Genomic DNA, 16,375 nt, shown 5'->3' with positions numbered 1-16,375 from the left:
AAGCAAATATGGACACCTCGTAAATATTTACTAATATCTGTTCCCAACATTCATCTGATATGGTGCCCACATCCGCTTCCCATTTTGTCTTTAATTTACCAGTGTTTTCTACCTGGGAACTAGATCTTAAATGATTTTAGACTTTTTCTAAACCCTTTTTAACTTTATGATTGAATAATAAATACCCAATATTCGATAGATTGGGAAATCTAGTTTCAATGTTAAACCACTCTTGACTTACTCCAGATATTACTTGACCACAGTGCATCAATCTCCCTCCTCCAACATACAGTCTCTGGCAAAGACTCGAAAGGATATAAGCCCTTTATTATCCATTACCAAAAATCCATCCCCCCCCCCCCCCCCTGTTAGTTTAACCTCCTACAAACATTTAACTTGTTTCAATGAAGTGTAAATATTGGGGTGTGTGATGTTTAAATATTTTTTAAGCTCTACCCGTACTTCATATAAGAGATGGACTGTTTGAGGAAAGAGATTTTTAAACTCTCCATCTTCCAGCAATTCCATATACCCAATCTCCTTCAAATGTGCGATGATAATCCCATCATGAGTATTCTTACTGGACTGCAGGGCCCATCCCTGTATCCAGAGACTTTGTGTTGCTAAAAAAGTCATCCTAATATCCGGAATAGCCAACCCGCCTCTGTCTTTCGAATTTTTGAAATACTCCAGCTCTATCCTAGGGGTTTTACCTACCCAAAGGAATTCTTGATATATAGATACAAAGGCCCCACAAATTTTTCCCCCAATCCACATTGGGCTGTTCGAAAGTATATACATTAATTGTCAGTATTGTGAGAAACTAGACATGGACCGCACATCCACAATATATGCGTTGATCTGAGCCGCTAGGCATAATTTATAAACATGAACATGAGGTTCTTTGTTAACATTTTGATCAAACTGTATAAGCCCATTTGCCATTTCCAGGAGTAAATTAGCAGATTTTGATTTAATAATTTGTATTCCTGAATAACTCGAAAATTGGATTAACGCACCAATAACTCCTCCCAAAGATTTCTGTGTATTTTCCAACTAGAGAAGAATGTCATCCGCATAAAGCATAATTCAGTGATTGTTAGATTGAAAACCCTCAATCCCAAGATCCTTTCTTACTACAAAAGCCAATGGCTCCAGAGCCAGAGCAAAGAGGAGGGGAGATAGGGGACAACCCTGCCTAGTTCACGTCCTAAGTACAAAATATTGGGTCTTTTCCCCATTAACTAAAACCCTGGCCCTAGGGACATCATATAGGACAGAAATCACGTTTCTAAATTTCTCAATAAAACCAAAGGCCCCCAAGGTTGCCTGCAGAAAATCCCACTCTACACAGTCAAAAGCACAAGTTGCATCCAGTGTAACCACTTACCCTTTCCCTCTTGTTCCCTTACAGCTTGAAGGTTCAAAAATAATCTCCTAATATTATGTCCTGTTGACCTACCAGGCATAAAGCCCGCTTGGTCAGGTCCCACCACCTCAGAGATGACCTTTGAGAGTCTCCCTGACATGATTTTAGTCAAAATTTAACAAAGAGATGGGACCCAATCTCAAGAGGATCCTTACTTGCTTTTGGAATTGCAACTATAGGCCCAATGCACACGACCTTAAATTCGGCCATAATTACGGCCCTATTCATTTCTATTGGCCGCGGACACCTTTCCGTATCGCTACGGATGGGTGTCCGTGCTGTAGAACTGTGCCGGGAATTATGGAGCATGTCCGTTTGTTTTCGTGTTTTACGGACCATGCTCCCATACGACCCAAAAATGCGGGCGGTAGGCCGTGCCCGCAATCGCGGACCGTGATTACGGGCACGGCCGTGTGCATGGGGCCTCAGTCTCATATATTGAAGGTGGTAACCGACCGATCTCCAAAGAGTAATTCAGAACCTGTAACAGAAAGGGCAACAATACGGAGCCATATCTTTGAAATATTTCTGCAGGCAACCTGTCTGTTCCTGCCGCCTTACCCCTAGGAGCTTTATTCACCATCATCCGTACCTCCCCTATGAATAACGGTGCCTCCAGCATATCCAGACTTTCCTGGGACCGTTTAAGGAGTCCCAACTTTAAGATATATTATATCTTGAACAAAATTAATTGCCAAAGCATTACAAAGTGCTAAATCAATCCTTGAAAATGTGCAATGTGACTAATTGTAACATGGATAAACCTTATTCAAACCCTTCTTTTCTCTCTAAATATCTAGCCAATCAAACTGCGTGATTAATTTTCCAAAAACTGTTTTACCAACTCTTAAATTCCTTTTCCCGGAGTGCCTATCTAAACCATTATCTAATAAGGTCCCCTAAAATAAAAAAGGGGAGATTCTCTTTTCCAATAAAAAATGTTTTAAATTCAAACAAAACTGTTAGCCAGTGGAGGGATATAAATCGAGGCTATAATACACCTCAATTTATTTATTGTACACTGCAAAAATATATACCTCCCTTGGCTATCAATCACCTTTTCGTGCAATAAAAAATGAGTATCTCTGGTAACTAAAATTGAAACTGCGGAAGAGTATGAGGAGAGGGTGGAGCGATATTGTTCGCCAACCCACGCATTCTTAACCCCTTAAGGACGCAGCCTAGTTTGGGCCTTAAGGCTCAGAGCCCATTTTTCAAATCTGACATATTTCACTTTATATGGTAATAACGTCGGAATGCTTAAACCTATCCAAGCGATTCTGAGATTGTTTTCTCGTGACACTTTGGGCTTCATGTTTGTGGTAAAATTTGGTCGATATATTCAGTCTTTATTTGTGAAAAATTGCAAAATTTAGAGAAAATTTACAAAAAATAGCATTTTTCAGAATTTAAATGTATCTGCTTGAAAAACAGACGGTTATACCACCAAAAATAGTTACTAGTTCACATTTCCCATATGTCTACTTTAGATTGGCATCGTTTTTTGAACATTATTTTATTTTTCTTGGACGTTACAAGGCTTAGAACATAAACAGCAATTTCTCAAATTCTTAAGAAAATTTCAAAAGCCTTTTTTTGAAGGTGCCAGTTCAGTTCTGAAGTGGATTTGAGGGGCCTATGTATTAGAAACCCCCATAAAACACCCCATTTTAAAAACTAGACCCCTCAAAGTATTCAAAACAGCATATAGAAAGTTTTTTAACCCTTCAGGCATTTCACAGGAATTAAAGCAAAGTGGAAATGAAATTTGCAAATTTCATTTTTTCTGCTGAATTTCAATTTTATTCAATTTTTTTTTAGTAACAGAGAAGGTTTTACCAGAGAAATACTACTAAATATGTATTGTCCAGATTCTGCAGTTTTTAGAAATGTCCCACATGTGCCTCTAGTGCGCTCGTGGACTAAAACACAAGCCCTAGAAGCAAAGAAGCACCTAGTGCATTTTGAGGCCTCTTTTTTATTAGAATATATTTTAGGCAGCATGCCAGGTTTGAAGAGGTGTTGAGGTATCAAAACAATGGAAACCCACCAGAAGTGACCCCATTTTGGAAATTACACCCCTCAAGGAATTCATTTATGGTTTTTGTTATCATTTTGACCGCACAGTTTTTTCACAGCACCTATTTGAATTGGGCTGTGAAATGAAAAAAATGATATTTTTTCCAATAAGATGTCATTTTTGATCAAAATTTCTTATTTTCACAGGGAACAACATACCCCATTTTGTTGCCCAATTTGTCCTTAGTGCGGCAATACCCCATTTGTGGTGATAAACTGCCGTTTGGGCCCATGGGAGGGCTCAGACGGAAAGGAGCGCTATGTGTTTGTTGGAGTCCAGATTTTGCTGGATTGGTTTTCGGGTGCCATGTCGCATTTGCAGAGGCCCAGAGGTATCAAAGCAATGGAAACCCACCAGAAGTGACCCCATTTTGGAAACTACACCCCTCAAGGAATTCATTTATGGTTTTTGTTATCATTTTGACAGCACAGTTTTTTCAGAGCACCTATTTGAATTGGGCTGTGAAATTAAAAAAATGATATTTTTTCCAATAAGATGTCATTTTTGATCAAAATTTCTTATTTTCACAAGGAACAACATACCCCATTTTGTTGCCCAATTTGTCCTGAGTGTGGCAATACCCCATTTGTGGTGATAAACTGCCGTTTGGGCCCATGGGAGGGCTCAGAAGAAAAGGACCACCATTTGGCCTACTGGAGCTTTTCTGGTGCTAAGTCATGTATGCAGAAGCCCCTGAGGTACCAGTACAGTTGAAACCCCCGAGAAGTGACCCCATTTTAAAAACTACACCCCTTAAGACATTCATCTAGAGGTGTAGTAAGCATTTTGACCCCACAGGTACTGTGTAAAAGATAATGCGCAGCAGATGGTGCAGTGTGAGATTTGCAATTTTATATATATATATGCCATTTCAGTGTCCAATATAGTGTGCCCAGCATGCGCCACCGGAGATATACACCCCTTAAATTGTAATGTGGGTTCTCCTGGGTACGGCAATACCCTACATGTGGCTGTTATCAGCTGCCTGGGCATACGGCAGGGCTCAGAAGGGAAAGATGAGGGGGGTAAGCTGTGCGGAGTGCATCAGGGTAAATTAAAAATCAAGGGATGTATGATACATTTTAAAACAATCTTTTATACAGAGCCCTGGTTTTTCGGGACACGTGTCACATTGGTATATTGTGTTCTTCCTTATCCCCCTCTTATAGCAGACTCTGCACCTCTTTTGACTCTTTCCCTTTCCACCGGTTTGGGGAACTTCTCCTGGAAAGTGTTGCCCTGGTACGATGCGTGTGGCCTCGCTTCCAGAAGTACTGGGTGCCCCCCCTTCCTGGTCCCTAAAGATTAGATCTTGAAATTCCAGGAAAGTTCCCCTCTGGCCTGAACATCGACGTAGCACGTACACATTGTACAAAGCCATCTGTATGATGTGCCCGGCCAGCTTCTTATACCACACCGCATGGCGCTGTAGGGCTTCAGGACTTGATTTGACAAATCCATCCCTCCCATGTACCTATTGTAGTCCAGGATGCAGTCTGGTTTGCGGGTGGCCTTTCCTTCATATATCCTAAATCTGTAGGTATACCCTGATGCCCTCTCGCAGCTTATACATCTTCACGCCATACCTTGCCCTCTTACCCGGCAGGTACTGGCGGAATTGAACCCTCCCTTTAAAATGTACCAGGGACTCATCAATAGAAAAACACTTCTCGGGGGTGTATGCTTGGGAAAACCGGGCACTGGAACGGTCTAATAGGGGTCTCCGTTTATCCAAACGGTCAAAACTGGGGTCATCTCGGGGTGCGCACGGCTCATTATCAGTATAATGTAAGAAGCGAAGTATTGCCTCATTTATTTATTTTTTTAGGTTCCAGTTCATTTCTGAAGTTGCTTTGAGGGGCCCATATATTAGAAACCCCTATCAAACACCCCATTTTAGAAACTAGACCCCTCAAAGTTTTCACAACAGCATTTAGAAAGTTTATGAACCCTTTAGGTGTTTCACAGAAATTTAGAGCAAAGTAGAGGTGAAATTTACTCTTTTTATACCATTTTTTTTATAACACAAAAGGATTTATCAGAGAAACACAACTCAATACTTATTGCCCAGATTCTGCAGTTTTGAGAAATATCCCACATGTGGCCCTAGTGCGGTAATTTACTGAAGCCCCGGCCTCCGAAGCAAAGGAGCACCTAGTGGATTTTGAGGCCTCTTTTTTATTAGGCACCATGTCCGGTTTGAAGAGGTCTTGTGGTGCCAAAACATTGGAAACCCCCCAAAAGTGACCCCAATTTGGAAACTAGACCCCTTGAGGAATCCATTGTTGTTTTCTTGGGGTGCATGCGGCTTTTTGATCAGTTTTTATTCCATTTTTAGGTGGCGTGGTGACTAATAAACAGCAATTCTACTATTGTTTTTGTATACTTTTTTTTTTACAGCGTTCACCGTGCGCTATAAATGACATATTCACTTTATTCTGCGGGGCGATACGATTACGGCGATACCAGATGTTTATAGTTTTTTTTTATGTCTTATGGCGTTTGCACAATAAAATACGTTTTGTAAACAATCATTCACTTTTTGTGTTACCTTATTCTAAGAGCCAGAACGTTTTTATTTTTCAATCAATAAAGCCGTGCGAGGACTTATTTTTTGCGTAACGAACTGTAGTTTCGATCAGGACCATTTTTCGGTACATGCGACTTTTTGATCTCTTTTTATTCCATTTTTTGGGAGGTGAAGTGACCAAACAATTGTGATTGTGGTACGGTTTATCAATATATTTTTTTACGGCGTTCACCGTGCGGGATAAATAACAAAATAATTTTGTAGTTCAGGCCGTTACGGACGCGGCGATACCAATTATGTATAGTTTATTTGTTTGTTTATATATTTAAATTAATTATAAATGACTGATAAGGGAAAAAGTGGGACTTTTACTTTTATTACTTTTAAAACTTTTATTTTCTTATTTTTACACATCTTTTTTTTACTTTTTTTTTACTTTATTACTTTGTCCCACTAGGGGACATGAGGGCAGGAGGCTCTGATCGCTATTCTAATACACTGCACTACATGCGTAGTGCAGTGTATTAGAGCTGTCAGCTACTCACTGACAGCAAGCATAGTGGGTCCTGACGTTGTCAGGACCCACAAGGCTTCCGTCTATGGCATAGCCGGACGCCATTGTTTGGTGTCCGGTTGCCATAGTCACCATCGCCGGCCGCTATCGTGTAGCAGGCCGGCGATGGCGGATTAACCCCTAAGAAGCCGCGATCGCTATTGAACGCGGCTTCTGAGGGGTTAATCGGCGGGGGAGCTCCGCGATCGGTCCCGGCACATTGAGCAGTGATAGTCTGCTGTCGGAAACAGCAGCTATCACAGCTCATGAACGCGCCCCGCGCGAACGGCGCCGTGTTTACTCCATGACCTACTATTAGGTCACTGAGCGCGAACGCTACAGTTAGCATGACCTAATAGTAGGTCATGGAGCGTTAAGGGGTTAAATAAATGGTTCCATGCTGGAGAAAAATGTGTTTCCTGAAAAGAAATAACATTAAGCCGTACACTTTTAATTGAATCCAACACTGAAATCTGCTTTATATTAGTGCGCAATCCTCTTACATTCCATGATGCAAGTTTAAACTGCATCTAATAATTAAAATAAAAAAAATAAAATATAATTAAAAAATACCCGGAGGGAAGACAATACCAGAAAACATAAAATGTATTACTCAAGATCATCTCAAATAAATTCTCCCTGTCACGCCCTCCCTCCACTCCGCCATGCCTACTCTTTCTTCCTTCTTTCATATTCTTTTACTAATCCCTACCTCCCCCCCACCATGAAACCCCGCCTATTAACTATATTTTTAGACCTTTAGAGTCCATCCAACTGCTCACATCCTCAATCCTATCAAAGAAAAATGGGCACTCTTCCCAAACAACTCTAAGCTTAACTGGATAAAGCAATGAGTACTGAAGAACATACATCCTTAATCTCTTCTACATACCAGACCATTACTACGCCGGCTCTCCTATATACCAGTCCAGTACTACCCTGGCTCTCTTATATAACAGACCACTGCTACCCCAACTCTCCTATATACCAGACCACTATTTCCCAGGCTCCCCTACATACTACACCACTACTACCCCGGCTCTCCTATATACCAGGCCACTACTATCCATGCTCTTCTATATGCCAGACCACTACTACCCCAGCTCTCCTATAAACAGACCACTACTACCCCAGCTCTCCTATATAATAGACCACTACTACCCCAGCTCATCTATATACCAGACCACTACTACCCCAGCACTCCTATATACCAAGACCACTACTACCCCAGCTCTCCTTAATCTGGGAAAAACATACATTTATTATGCAAATTCTTCTCTGCCCTGAGTATATGGTATTAGAAGTACAGATTGTTACTGTACAATATGTTCCTGTATAAATATATCCTGTTATATTCCTCAAACTTGTAGAACCAAGAAAAAATGGTGGAATAACATTCCAGATCCGGCAAGAAGTAAGCTAGCTGGGAGCACACTGGTACAGGTGAGTGACTATGAACAGAGAATATATTAGGCACTGGCTACAATACTGGCTTTGTCTTTGAAGAATGAAAGTCTACATAGATCATCATTATACAATCTATAGTATTATAGCTTAACCCCTTCCCGCTGCGGCCAGTTCTGACTTTCCTGACAGAGCCTAATTTTTCAAATCTGACGTGTCACTTTATGTGGTAATAACTTTGGAATGCTTTTACCTATCCAAGCAATTCTGAGAATGTTTTCTCGTGACATATTGGACTTTATGTTAGTGGTAAAATTTGGTCGTTATATTCAGTATTTAATTGTGAAAAACACCAAAATGTAGCGAAAAATTGCAAAAAGGAGCTCCTAGCGGATTTGGTGCCTTCTTTTATTGGATTATTTTTTATGCACCATGTCAGGTTTGAAGAGGTCTTGCGGCAACAAAACAAAGGAAACCTCCCAAAAGTGGCCCCATTTTAGAATCTACACCCACAAGGAATTTATCTAGCTGTGTAGTGAGCATTTTGACATCTGTGCATCAGGGCATAATAAGAGGGTATAATAACGGGGTAAATAATACAATTATCCATAGATGTGTGGTATGCTGTGAAGCAATCTGTTAAGCACAGACCAGTGTCGCACTGATAAACGGTATCCTTTCTTATCCCCCTTTTGTAACACTGCACGTTTTGGGGACTTTTCCTCCTTTGTAGTTTTGGAAATTTTGCTGGGAAAGTGTTGCCCTGGTATAATGCGCCCTCGCTTCCAGCAGATGTGCTATGTCCCTTCCTTTACTAGTTCCTAAATACCAGGGTCCTGAAACGGAAGGAATCTTCACCTTCGGCCTGCACACCGGGATGTTTTTTCATCACCGCTTTACTAGTGCCATAACTTTTAAAATTGTCGGTTGATGGAGCTGGGTGAGGGCTTGTTTTTTGCGAGACAAGCTATGGAATTTATTGGTCAAATTTTGGGACACACAAGACTGTTTGATCACTTATTTCATTTTTTGGAAGAGGAAATTACCAAAAACAAGCAATTCTTTAATTTGTTTTTATTGTTTTTTTTCCGGCATTCACAGAGTGCCATAAATTACATGTTAACTTTAGTCTGAGGGTCCATACGGTTTTGACAGTACCAAATTTATATACCGTATTTTTCGGACCATAAGACGCAGTTTTAGCAAGAATAAATCTTGCTAAAAAGTACCCTGCATCTTATAGTCGTCAGTCAAGGGACCCCTGACCGCTTCTTACTTAACCCCTTCCCGACCCATGATGTGCCGGCACATCATGGAGAGGGGAGGGGATAATGTTTGGAGCAGGCTCATGCACTGAGCCCGCTCTATACATTGCAGGTGTCAGCTGTGTTTTACAGCTCACACGCTGCTCTAATGGCCAGGAACAGCAATGGCGCTGTTCCTGGCCGTTTAACTAGTAAAGTGCCGCGGTCAATAGGGGTCTTCCCATGAAGGACATTTATGACATATCCACAGGTCCCCCAAAACCCCATTTTATCTTACACGGCTTCGCTATCTCCCGGCCACTTCCTGGTTAGGTGGTCGGGAGTTACGGAAACAGCCGAGTGCTCACTGAGCTATGCTGTTTCCGTAACTCCCATAGAACTGAATAGTAGTTACAGAAACAGCATAGAATGCTACGCTGCTTCTATAACTGCCATCCACTACTATGGGAGTCACGGAAACAGAGTAGCTTAGCGAGTTACGCTATTTCCATAACTCATCCATGTATTGCAGTGTATTGTACCAGCGATCTAATGATCGCTGGTTCAAGTCCCCTAAGGGAACTAATAAAATGTGTAAAAAACAAAGTTAGATACATTTTCAGGAGTGTAAAAAAATATTAAAAGTTCCAAAAAAAAAAAAAAAATTCACATTTTTCCCCAAGCACAAGGTAAAAGTCCGAAGTATTACAATATAGCATTATTTTACTCTCACGGTGAACGGCGTAAAGAAAAAATAAAAAATGTAAAACCCCAGAATCGTTGATTTTTGGTCACCATAGCGCAAAAATGAAATAAAAGGTGATAAAAAAAATCGTATGTACCAAAAAATGTTGCCAATAAAAGCTCGTCCTGCAAAAAATAAGCCCTCACACCGCTCAAACGATGAAAAAATATAAAAGTTATGGCAGAATGTGGTGAAACCAAACAAATTATTTTTTTTTAACCAATAGTCTAAAACCTGGGTGCGTCTTATAGTCCAAAATGTACGGTAGTTTTTTTTCATGTATCGCAGCTTTTTCACAATCAAATCACTTTTTTTTAAAAAAAATCCTTTGTTTTCTGTCACCATATTTTAAGGCTCATAACTCTTTATTTTTGCGTGGACAAAGCTGAGTAAGCGATTTTTTTTTCGGGACGAGTTGTTGTTTTAATTGGTACTATTTTGGGGTAATTGTGACATTTTTATCACTTTTTATTCCATTTTTTGGGAGGAGATGTGTCCTAAAAACAGCGATTCTGGCATTGTTGTAACTTTTTTTTTTTACGGCATTCACCGTGTGGCATAAATGACATAATAGTTTTATCAGTATAAAAGAAAGTATCCGGAACACCAATTTGAAAAAAAGTTTAATTTTTTTAATTTTTTTGTTTTTAATGCCAGTGGCAGAGTGCAACGTTTCGGTCAATACGACCTTCTTCAGGCACTGAGCCATGCTGGGAATACTGCATAGACGAGCGCTTGTTGTGGTAATAGCGTCTTGCCGCTTTGTCATGGCGCTCATTGCCAGGTTTCTCCACAGATTACAGTTGATCACTGGGGGTCCCAACAAGGGGACACTTTGTTATCAGCTTATTGTCAAGGGACACTTCTAATAAGTAGGGATTGTTCAAAGCGAAGAACCGCTTTAAAGAAAGAGAGAAACTGAAACCTGAAAGCAAGGTAGTAAAATTCACAACGACTGCGCAGTTGATTCCGTCACAAAAACGGAAACCTTTCCGGAATGGTGTCAAAAGAAAACCATTAACAATGTTTCCGTCACCATTGATATCAATGGTGATGCAAACGGAAGCTAAGGTCTCCATTTGACTTTCCGTTGAGGGGTTCGTCCGACGGAAACCTCCGACGGAACCCCTTAACGGAAAGCAAACGCTGCTGTGAACAGGCCCTAATAAAAGTTTTCAAGTTATATTTAAGCAAAACAAACAGAAGGGAAGTCATGAATAATTATTATTGCTTTCTGCAGTGAGCACAATGTTGAAAGTAGCTTATTGTAGTTCCTGCATGCACCGGAGATGGGAGTTGTACAGAGGCGGTGTCCACAATAGTTTTAGTTAAGCGCACTAGCTGGTATACACCAGATGGATTCATTTGAGGTGGGAAGCCCAGGTTCAAGTTCATAGGAAGGGCAGTAGTTGTTGGTGGAGAGCAGGAGTGGCGTATATCACAATATGGAGAGAAAGGCTATGTTACGGCCGGCGTGAGGCAGCGCAGCCACTCAATGTAAACTTGTCCGCAGGAAGGGGGTAGAAGAGGGATGAGGACGTGCAGACTAACGCGACCATGGAGCACTAAGATGGTATTATCGATAAGCAGATCAATATAGAAACATATGAGTGAAGTATAGCAATTGGATGGCTATATGGGATTCCACCTGCTATGGAGTGCTCCAGGTAACAGCAGGACATTTGAAAGACTATTTGCAAAGTTGCTTCAGGTTTTGTTTTAGGAGCATTGGAGCAAAAGTATTTGGTTGCAAAAGTGGACAAGTCCTTTAAGTTCTTCTTAATGAAAAAATAGAGGAGAGCTGCCCGAGTGGTCACAAGTTAATTTCACAGTTAATATCCACTTAGGGTATGTTCCCACGTGGCACACTTGTTGCAGAAATTTAACAGACAACTAATAGAGAATACTGTACATGATTATAGTGAAACCTAAGATACAAAACTAACGACATTTATATACAACAGACCCAAAATAAAGGCATATCTACATTCATTGATCGAGATATATATATATATATATATATCAATCAAATGACCTTCCTAGGGGAAGATGGAGGAGGTTCTAGTAGACATGTATCTAAATCTGAAGACCCTGTGGAAGCTAGAAAGGGTGGTCTTATAATAGGGTAATAATATTATATAGGAATGAGATTTATAGAGAATTATTTGTTGATTACAATTTTTTTTATATTCTTTAGAAAAATTATTTGAAACCAGATTGTAAGACAAGTGCTGGAAAAGCATGGTAAGTTCTTGCTTCATATTTGTACATTGATGTTTTTGGTGGCCCTCCGTTTTTATGTTTTTATCATTTCCATCTTCTCACTAGTGGAAAGCTGGTAAAAGCATACAAGAAGTCCAAGCATGAACAATTCACTAAAGAACTTATTGTCAAAGATAGTCTAAAACTTATGGAAAGTAATATGAAAAAAAAATGTTTTGAACCCGAGAAAGTGGATATTGAAAGTTGCGTTCATCTGTACCCTAGAGAAGATAACATCTTAAATCAGGAAGACTCCGCTGAAGATAAAGAAGAAGATATTCATCCGATGGACACGGACTGGTCTATTGGAAGGATGTTTTGTGAAATTTTATGTGATTCACCTGCGGAGACGGAAGCGCTGGCAAAGTTTAATGTGGACAACACATTTGGGAGCTTTGGTTTATCAATTCTAACGGATTATTTTCAGAAGGCTGAGAAGCATCTACCACTTTCTATAGTCTCCCAGGAATCTGGATATCAAAGTTATGATTCTGATGATTCTCCAGGGGATGTTAACTCAAGATCAGATGGGCCAAATCCTCTTTGCTTTGATCATTCTTTGCTCGGTCAAGGTGATTTTTTGCCTTACGCTCCAGTATCCAGCATCACGGAGAGTGGCTCTCAAATAGGTAAAGAAGATGCATTTGTGAATTCTGGCTACAACAGCTTTGCTAGTGCTCTAGCCGAAGCGACATTCGATTCGGTTACTGATATTACGGAAGGAGACAACATATCGATCTTCTCCTTGGGCACAAGGTTTTACAAACCCAATTACCATCATTCATTGCAGAATCCAAAAAGTATTCTATATTACAATACAAGATATTTACCAACTCTTTATGAGGATGATCTTCGACCGACCATAACCCCAACATCTGAACTTCGAGTAGAGACTCGTCCAACTTCTGTGTCTGAAGGGTTTGGATATCAAAGTTTTCATCAAGCCGTTCAACAAGGTGACACCTCTAGAAGTACCAGTTGCCTTGAAAGTCCTACAAGAGTCTCTACTAATAGTTTCGATGATAGCAGTTGTTTGTCGGATAACCAATATCCCTACAATGAATCTTTTCAAAATAACCAAGACCTTTTACAGACTGGACTGGTCAATGGTGAGACAGATCAGTGGAACGACACTCAAAGTTTTGGCTTCCACTTAAAGGAATTCTGCTTTCTTGATGGGAAATATCCATCCTATTCTACGACATTAGCAGATGAACAAAAGGGTTTGGCAGACCAGGCCTCAGACATTCATTATGGCTTTAACAGGACATTAAAAGAAGCTGATAAATCTTTGGCTTTGACCTTTGACATAAGTGAACATATAAGGAATGTTGCAAATATGCACGGACCTGACATGTCACTGGGCTTAGCATCTGTTGGATTGCCTTCAAATCCTTTATCATTCCCATGTTCACTGGATGAGGCACCAATCATTCGTGATGATCTCCTTGATAAGAACGGTCTTCATGCCAAGTGCTTACCAATGAAATTTGAGAATTTGTCATATTTTGTCCCTCTTTATGGAGATTATAGCCAAACAAATAGCCATTTACTAGTACAGCAAAACAATATGGACAAAGAATGCAATTCATATATGAAGATAGCATTGTGGTAGAAATAAACTATATAAAATAGAAAAATATACGGACAAGCACAAAGAAGCTTTTTTAAGAATGTATACAACAGAAATAGGACTTATTTATTTGAGAATACAGTGGGGGGGGGGGGTCTATAATTCTTATAGCAGAAGCTAATGTCTTTCAAACTTCACCCACTGGGGTTCTACTTTTTGACCTTACAAACCGCTCATGGCAACATGAATGGCTTCGCTTCACTATGTGTAAGCAGCAGCCGATTGGGACAATGGTATATTTTGTGCATTTTCTGGTTGTCGTGTGGGATAACATGTCTCACTCAATGCAAGGGCATGAACTACTAGTGAGAAGTCTCAAATTACACATTGAGACACCTGGCTTAAAGTATATGTCCAACTTTTAACATTATGTTGTTTTTAGATCGAACCTTCTGTGCTGATTTCTTAATAGACTTTTTTTATATGCATTATTTCTCTAAATATTTTTTTCTCATACGGAGCTTCAAATCACCTGCATAGACATAAAGATAAATTAATAAGGTGTCTGAGCCCCCACTAGGGGGAGCGCACGCATACTGCTGTTACATTGAATTGAACAAGTATGCAGCAAGCTCATAAGCTCCCTCTAGTGGTGGCTGCAGGAAGTCAGAATTTCAGCATTTAACTCCGTCTATGCAGATGATTTGGAGTTCTGTATAGGAAAAACAGATTTGACTGCTATAAACATATATTAAGAACAGAATTGTGGCCCTGTTTAGATGAAGAAAAAAAACGGTCTTCAAATGTGTACATTCACTTTAAACTCCTGGAGAGATTTGTTTTTGTTTGTATCGCTTACTTTGTATTTTAATATGTGCTATAGTAAACAATAATGCACTATTGGGCCCGTGCTACATTTATTGTGCCAACATTTTCAAATAACTTATCATAGCAGACACTGAATAAGCCTATATGTATAAAAAAGCGTATGTTTCATTATTTTTCAGTTACCTTACAGAGACCTTCTTCAGTGTGAACTTTTAAAACACTGTATTATTTATTTAACCCCTTCCCGACATTTGACGTACATGTACGTCATGGAAAGCATTGACTTCCCGCAAAATGCCGTACATGTACGTCAAATGTTTGGCACCGGCTCAAAAGCTGAGTCGGTGCCATCATCACCGGATCTCAGCTGTATCTTACAGCTGACATCCGACTGTAACGGCGGGGACCGAAATTAGCTTCGATCCCCGCCATTAACCCCTTAAGTGCAGCGCTCAAACGCGATCGCTGCACTTAAGGTGTTTGCAGCTCATCGGAGCCCCAGCAATGAAATTGCCGGGGTTCCGGTGGCTGCAATGGCAACCGGAGGCCTAATACTGGCCCCCCGGTCTGCCTAGCACCGAAGCCGGTCAAGATCCGCCCGGCGGCGGAGCCTGATCGGCTTCCGTAGCTGCCGGCAAGATGGCGCCGGGTCAGGAGCTGATCCGGCGTCATCAGCGGTGGAAGTCAGCTGTACTGTACAGCTGACATCCACCTGTAACGGCAGGAACCGGAGCTAGCTCCGATCCCTGCCATTAACCCCTTCGATGCAGCAATCGAAAGCGATTGCTGCATCGTAGCGGTTACTAGCAGATCGCCAGCCCTGACAGGCAATCGGGACTGGCGACTGCTGTTATGGCAACAGGAGACACAATGTTCTCCTGCTCTGCCATTACGGAAGCCGATTTAGGCCCCGCCGGGAGGCGAAGCCTAATCGGCTTGCTGTCAGTGAATGACTGACAGATCTAATACATTGCACTACATAGGTAGTGCAATGTATTAGAAAAAAAAAAATCTGACCGTTGGACCTTCAAGTCCCCTAGTGGGACTTGAAGAAAAGTGTAAAAAAAGTATAAAAAAGTGTAAAAAAAAAGTGCAAAAAATAAAAGTTTGAAAACAATAAAAGTTTCAAGTAATCAAATAAAACACAATCCCCCTTTTACTCTTATCAAGTCCTTTATTATTGAAAAATAATAATAAACCATATGTATTTGGTATCGCCACGACCGTAACGACCTGAGGTATCAAAATATTGTATTATTTATTGCACGCGGTGAACAGCGTGTAAAAAACATTACCAGAGTTTCTGTTTTTTAGTCACTTTGCCCTACAAATATTAGAATAAAAAGTGATCAAAAAGTCGCGCGTATCCAAAAATGGTACCTATAAAAACTATAGCTTGTCCCGCAAAAAACAAGCCCTCATACAGCTCCGTCGACAAAAAAATTAAAACGTTCTGGTTCTCACAACTTGGCGACAGAAAAAAAATACATTCTTTTTAGAAAAGTAATTTTATTGTGAAAAAAGTTGTAAAACATAAAAAAGTGCTATAAATTAGGTATCGCCGGAATCGTACTGACCCGCAGAATAAAGTTAACATGTAATTTATAACGCATGGTGAACGCTGTATAAAAAAAAAAACGAAAAAAGCTGTGCCAGAATTGCATTTTTTTGTTTACCTGGCATCCCAAAAAATAGGATAAAAGGTGATCAAAAAGTCGCATGTACCC

General features: G+C 40.4%; 1 protein-coding gene across 2 annotated transcripts in view; it reads left to right on the top strand.

Annotated features, from left to right (window-relative positions):
* IL4R (interleukin 4 receptor) overlaps positions 1-14,959 on the top strand; it is a 29,669-nt gene extending 14,710 nt beyond the window's left edge. For both annotated transcript variants that reach the window (XM_075831412.1, XM_075831411.1), the window contains exons 9-11: positions 7,963-8,035; positions 12,183-12,229; positions 12,314-14,959. In XM_075831412.1, the coding sequence (XP_075687527.1) occupies positions 7,963-8,035; positions 12,183-12,229; positions 12,314-13,862 (1,669 nt within the window). In that variant the 3' untranslated portion in view covers positions 13,863-14,959. The remainder of the gene's footprint in view (positions 1-7,962; positions 8,036-12,182; positions 12,230-12,313) is intronic.
* Positions 14,960-16,375: the final 1,416 nt, after the last annotated feature.

This window comes from Rhinoderma darwinii, chromosome 6 (assembly GCF_050947455.1).
Source record: "Rhinoderma darwinii isolate aRhiDar2 chromosome 6, aRhiDar2.hap1, whole genome shotgun sequence".
Taxonomy (NCBI): Eukaryota; Metazoa; Chordata; class Amphibia; order Anura; family Rhinodermatidae; genus Rhinoderma; species Rhinoderma darwinii.
Note: the sequence above shows the minus strand (reverse complement) of the source record. Positions and strands in the feature narration are given on the sequence as shown.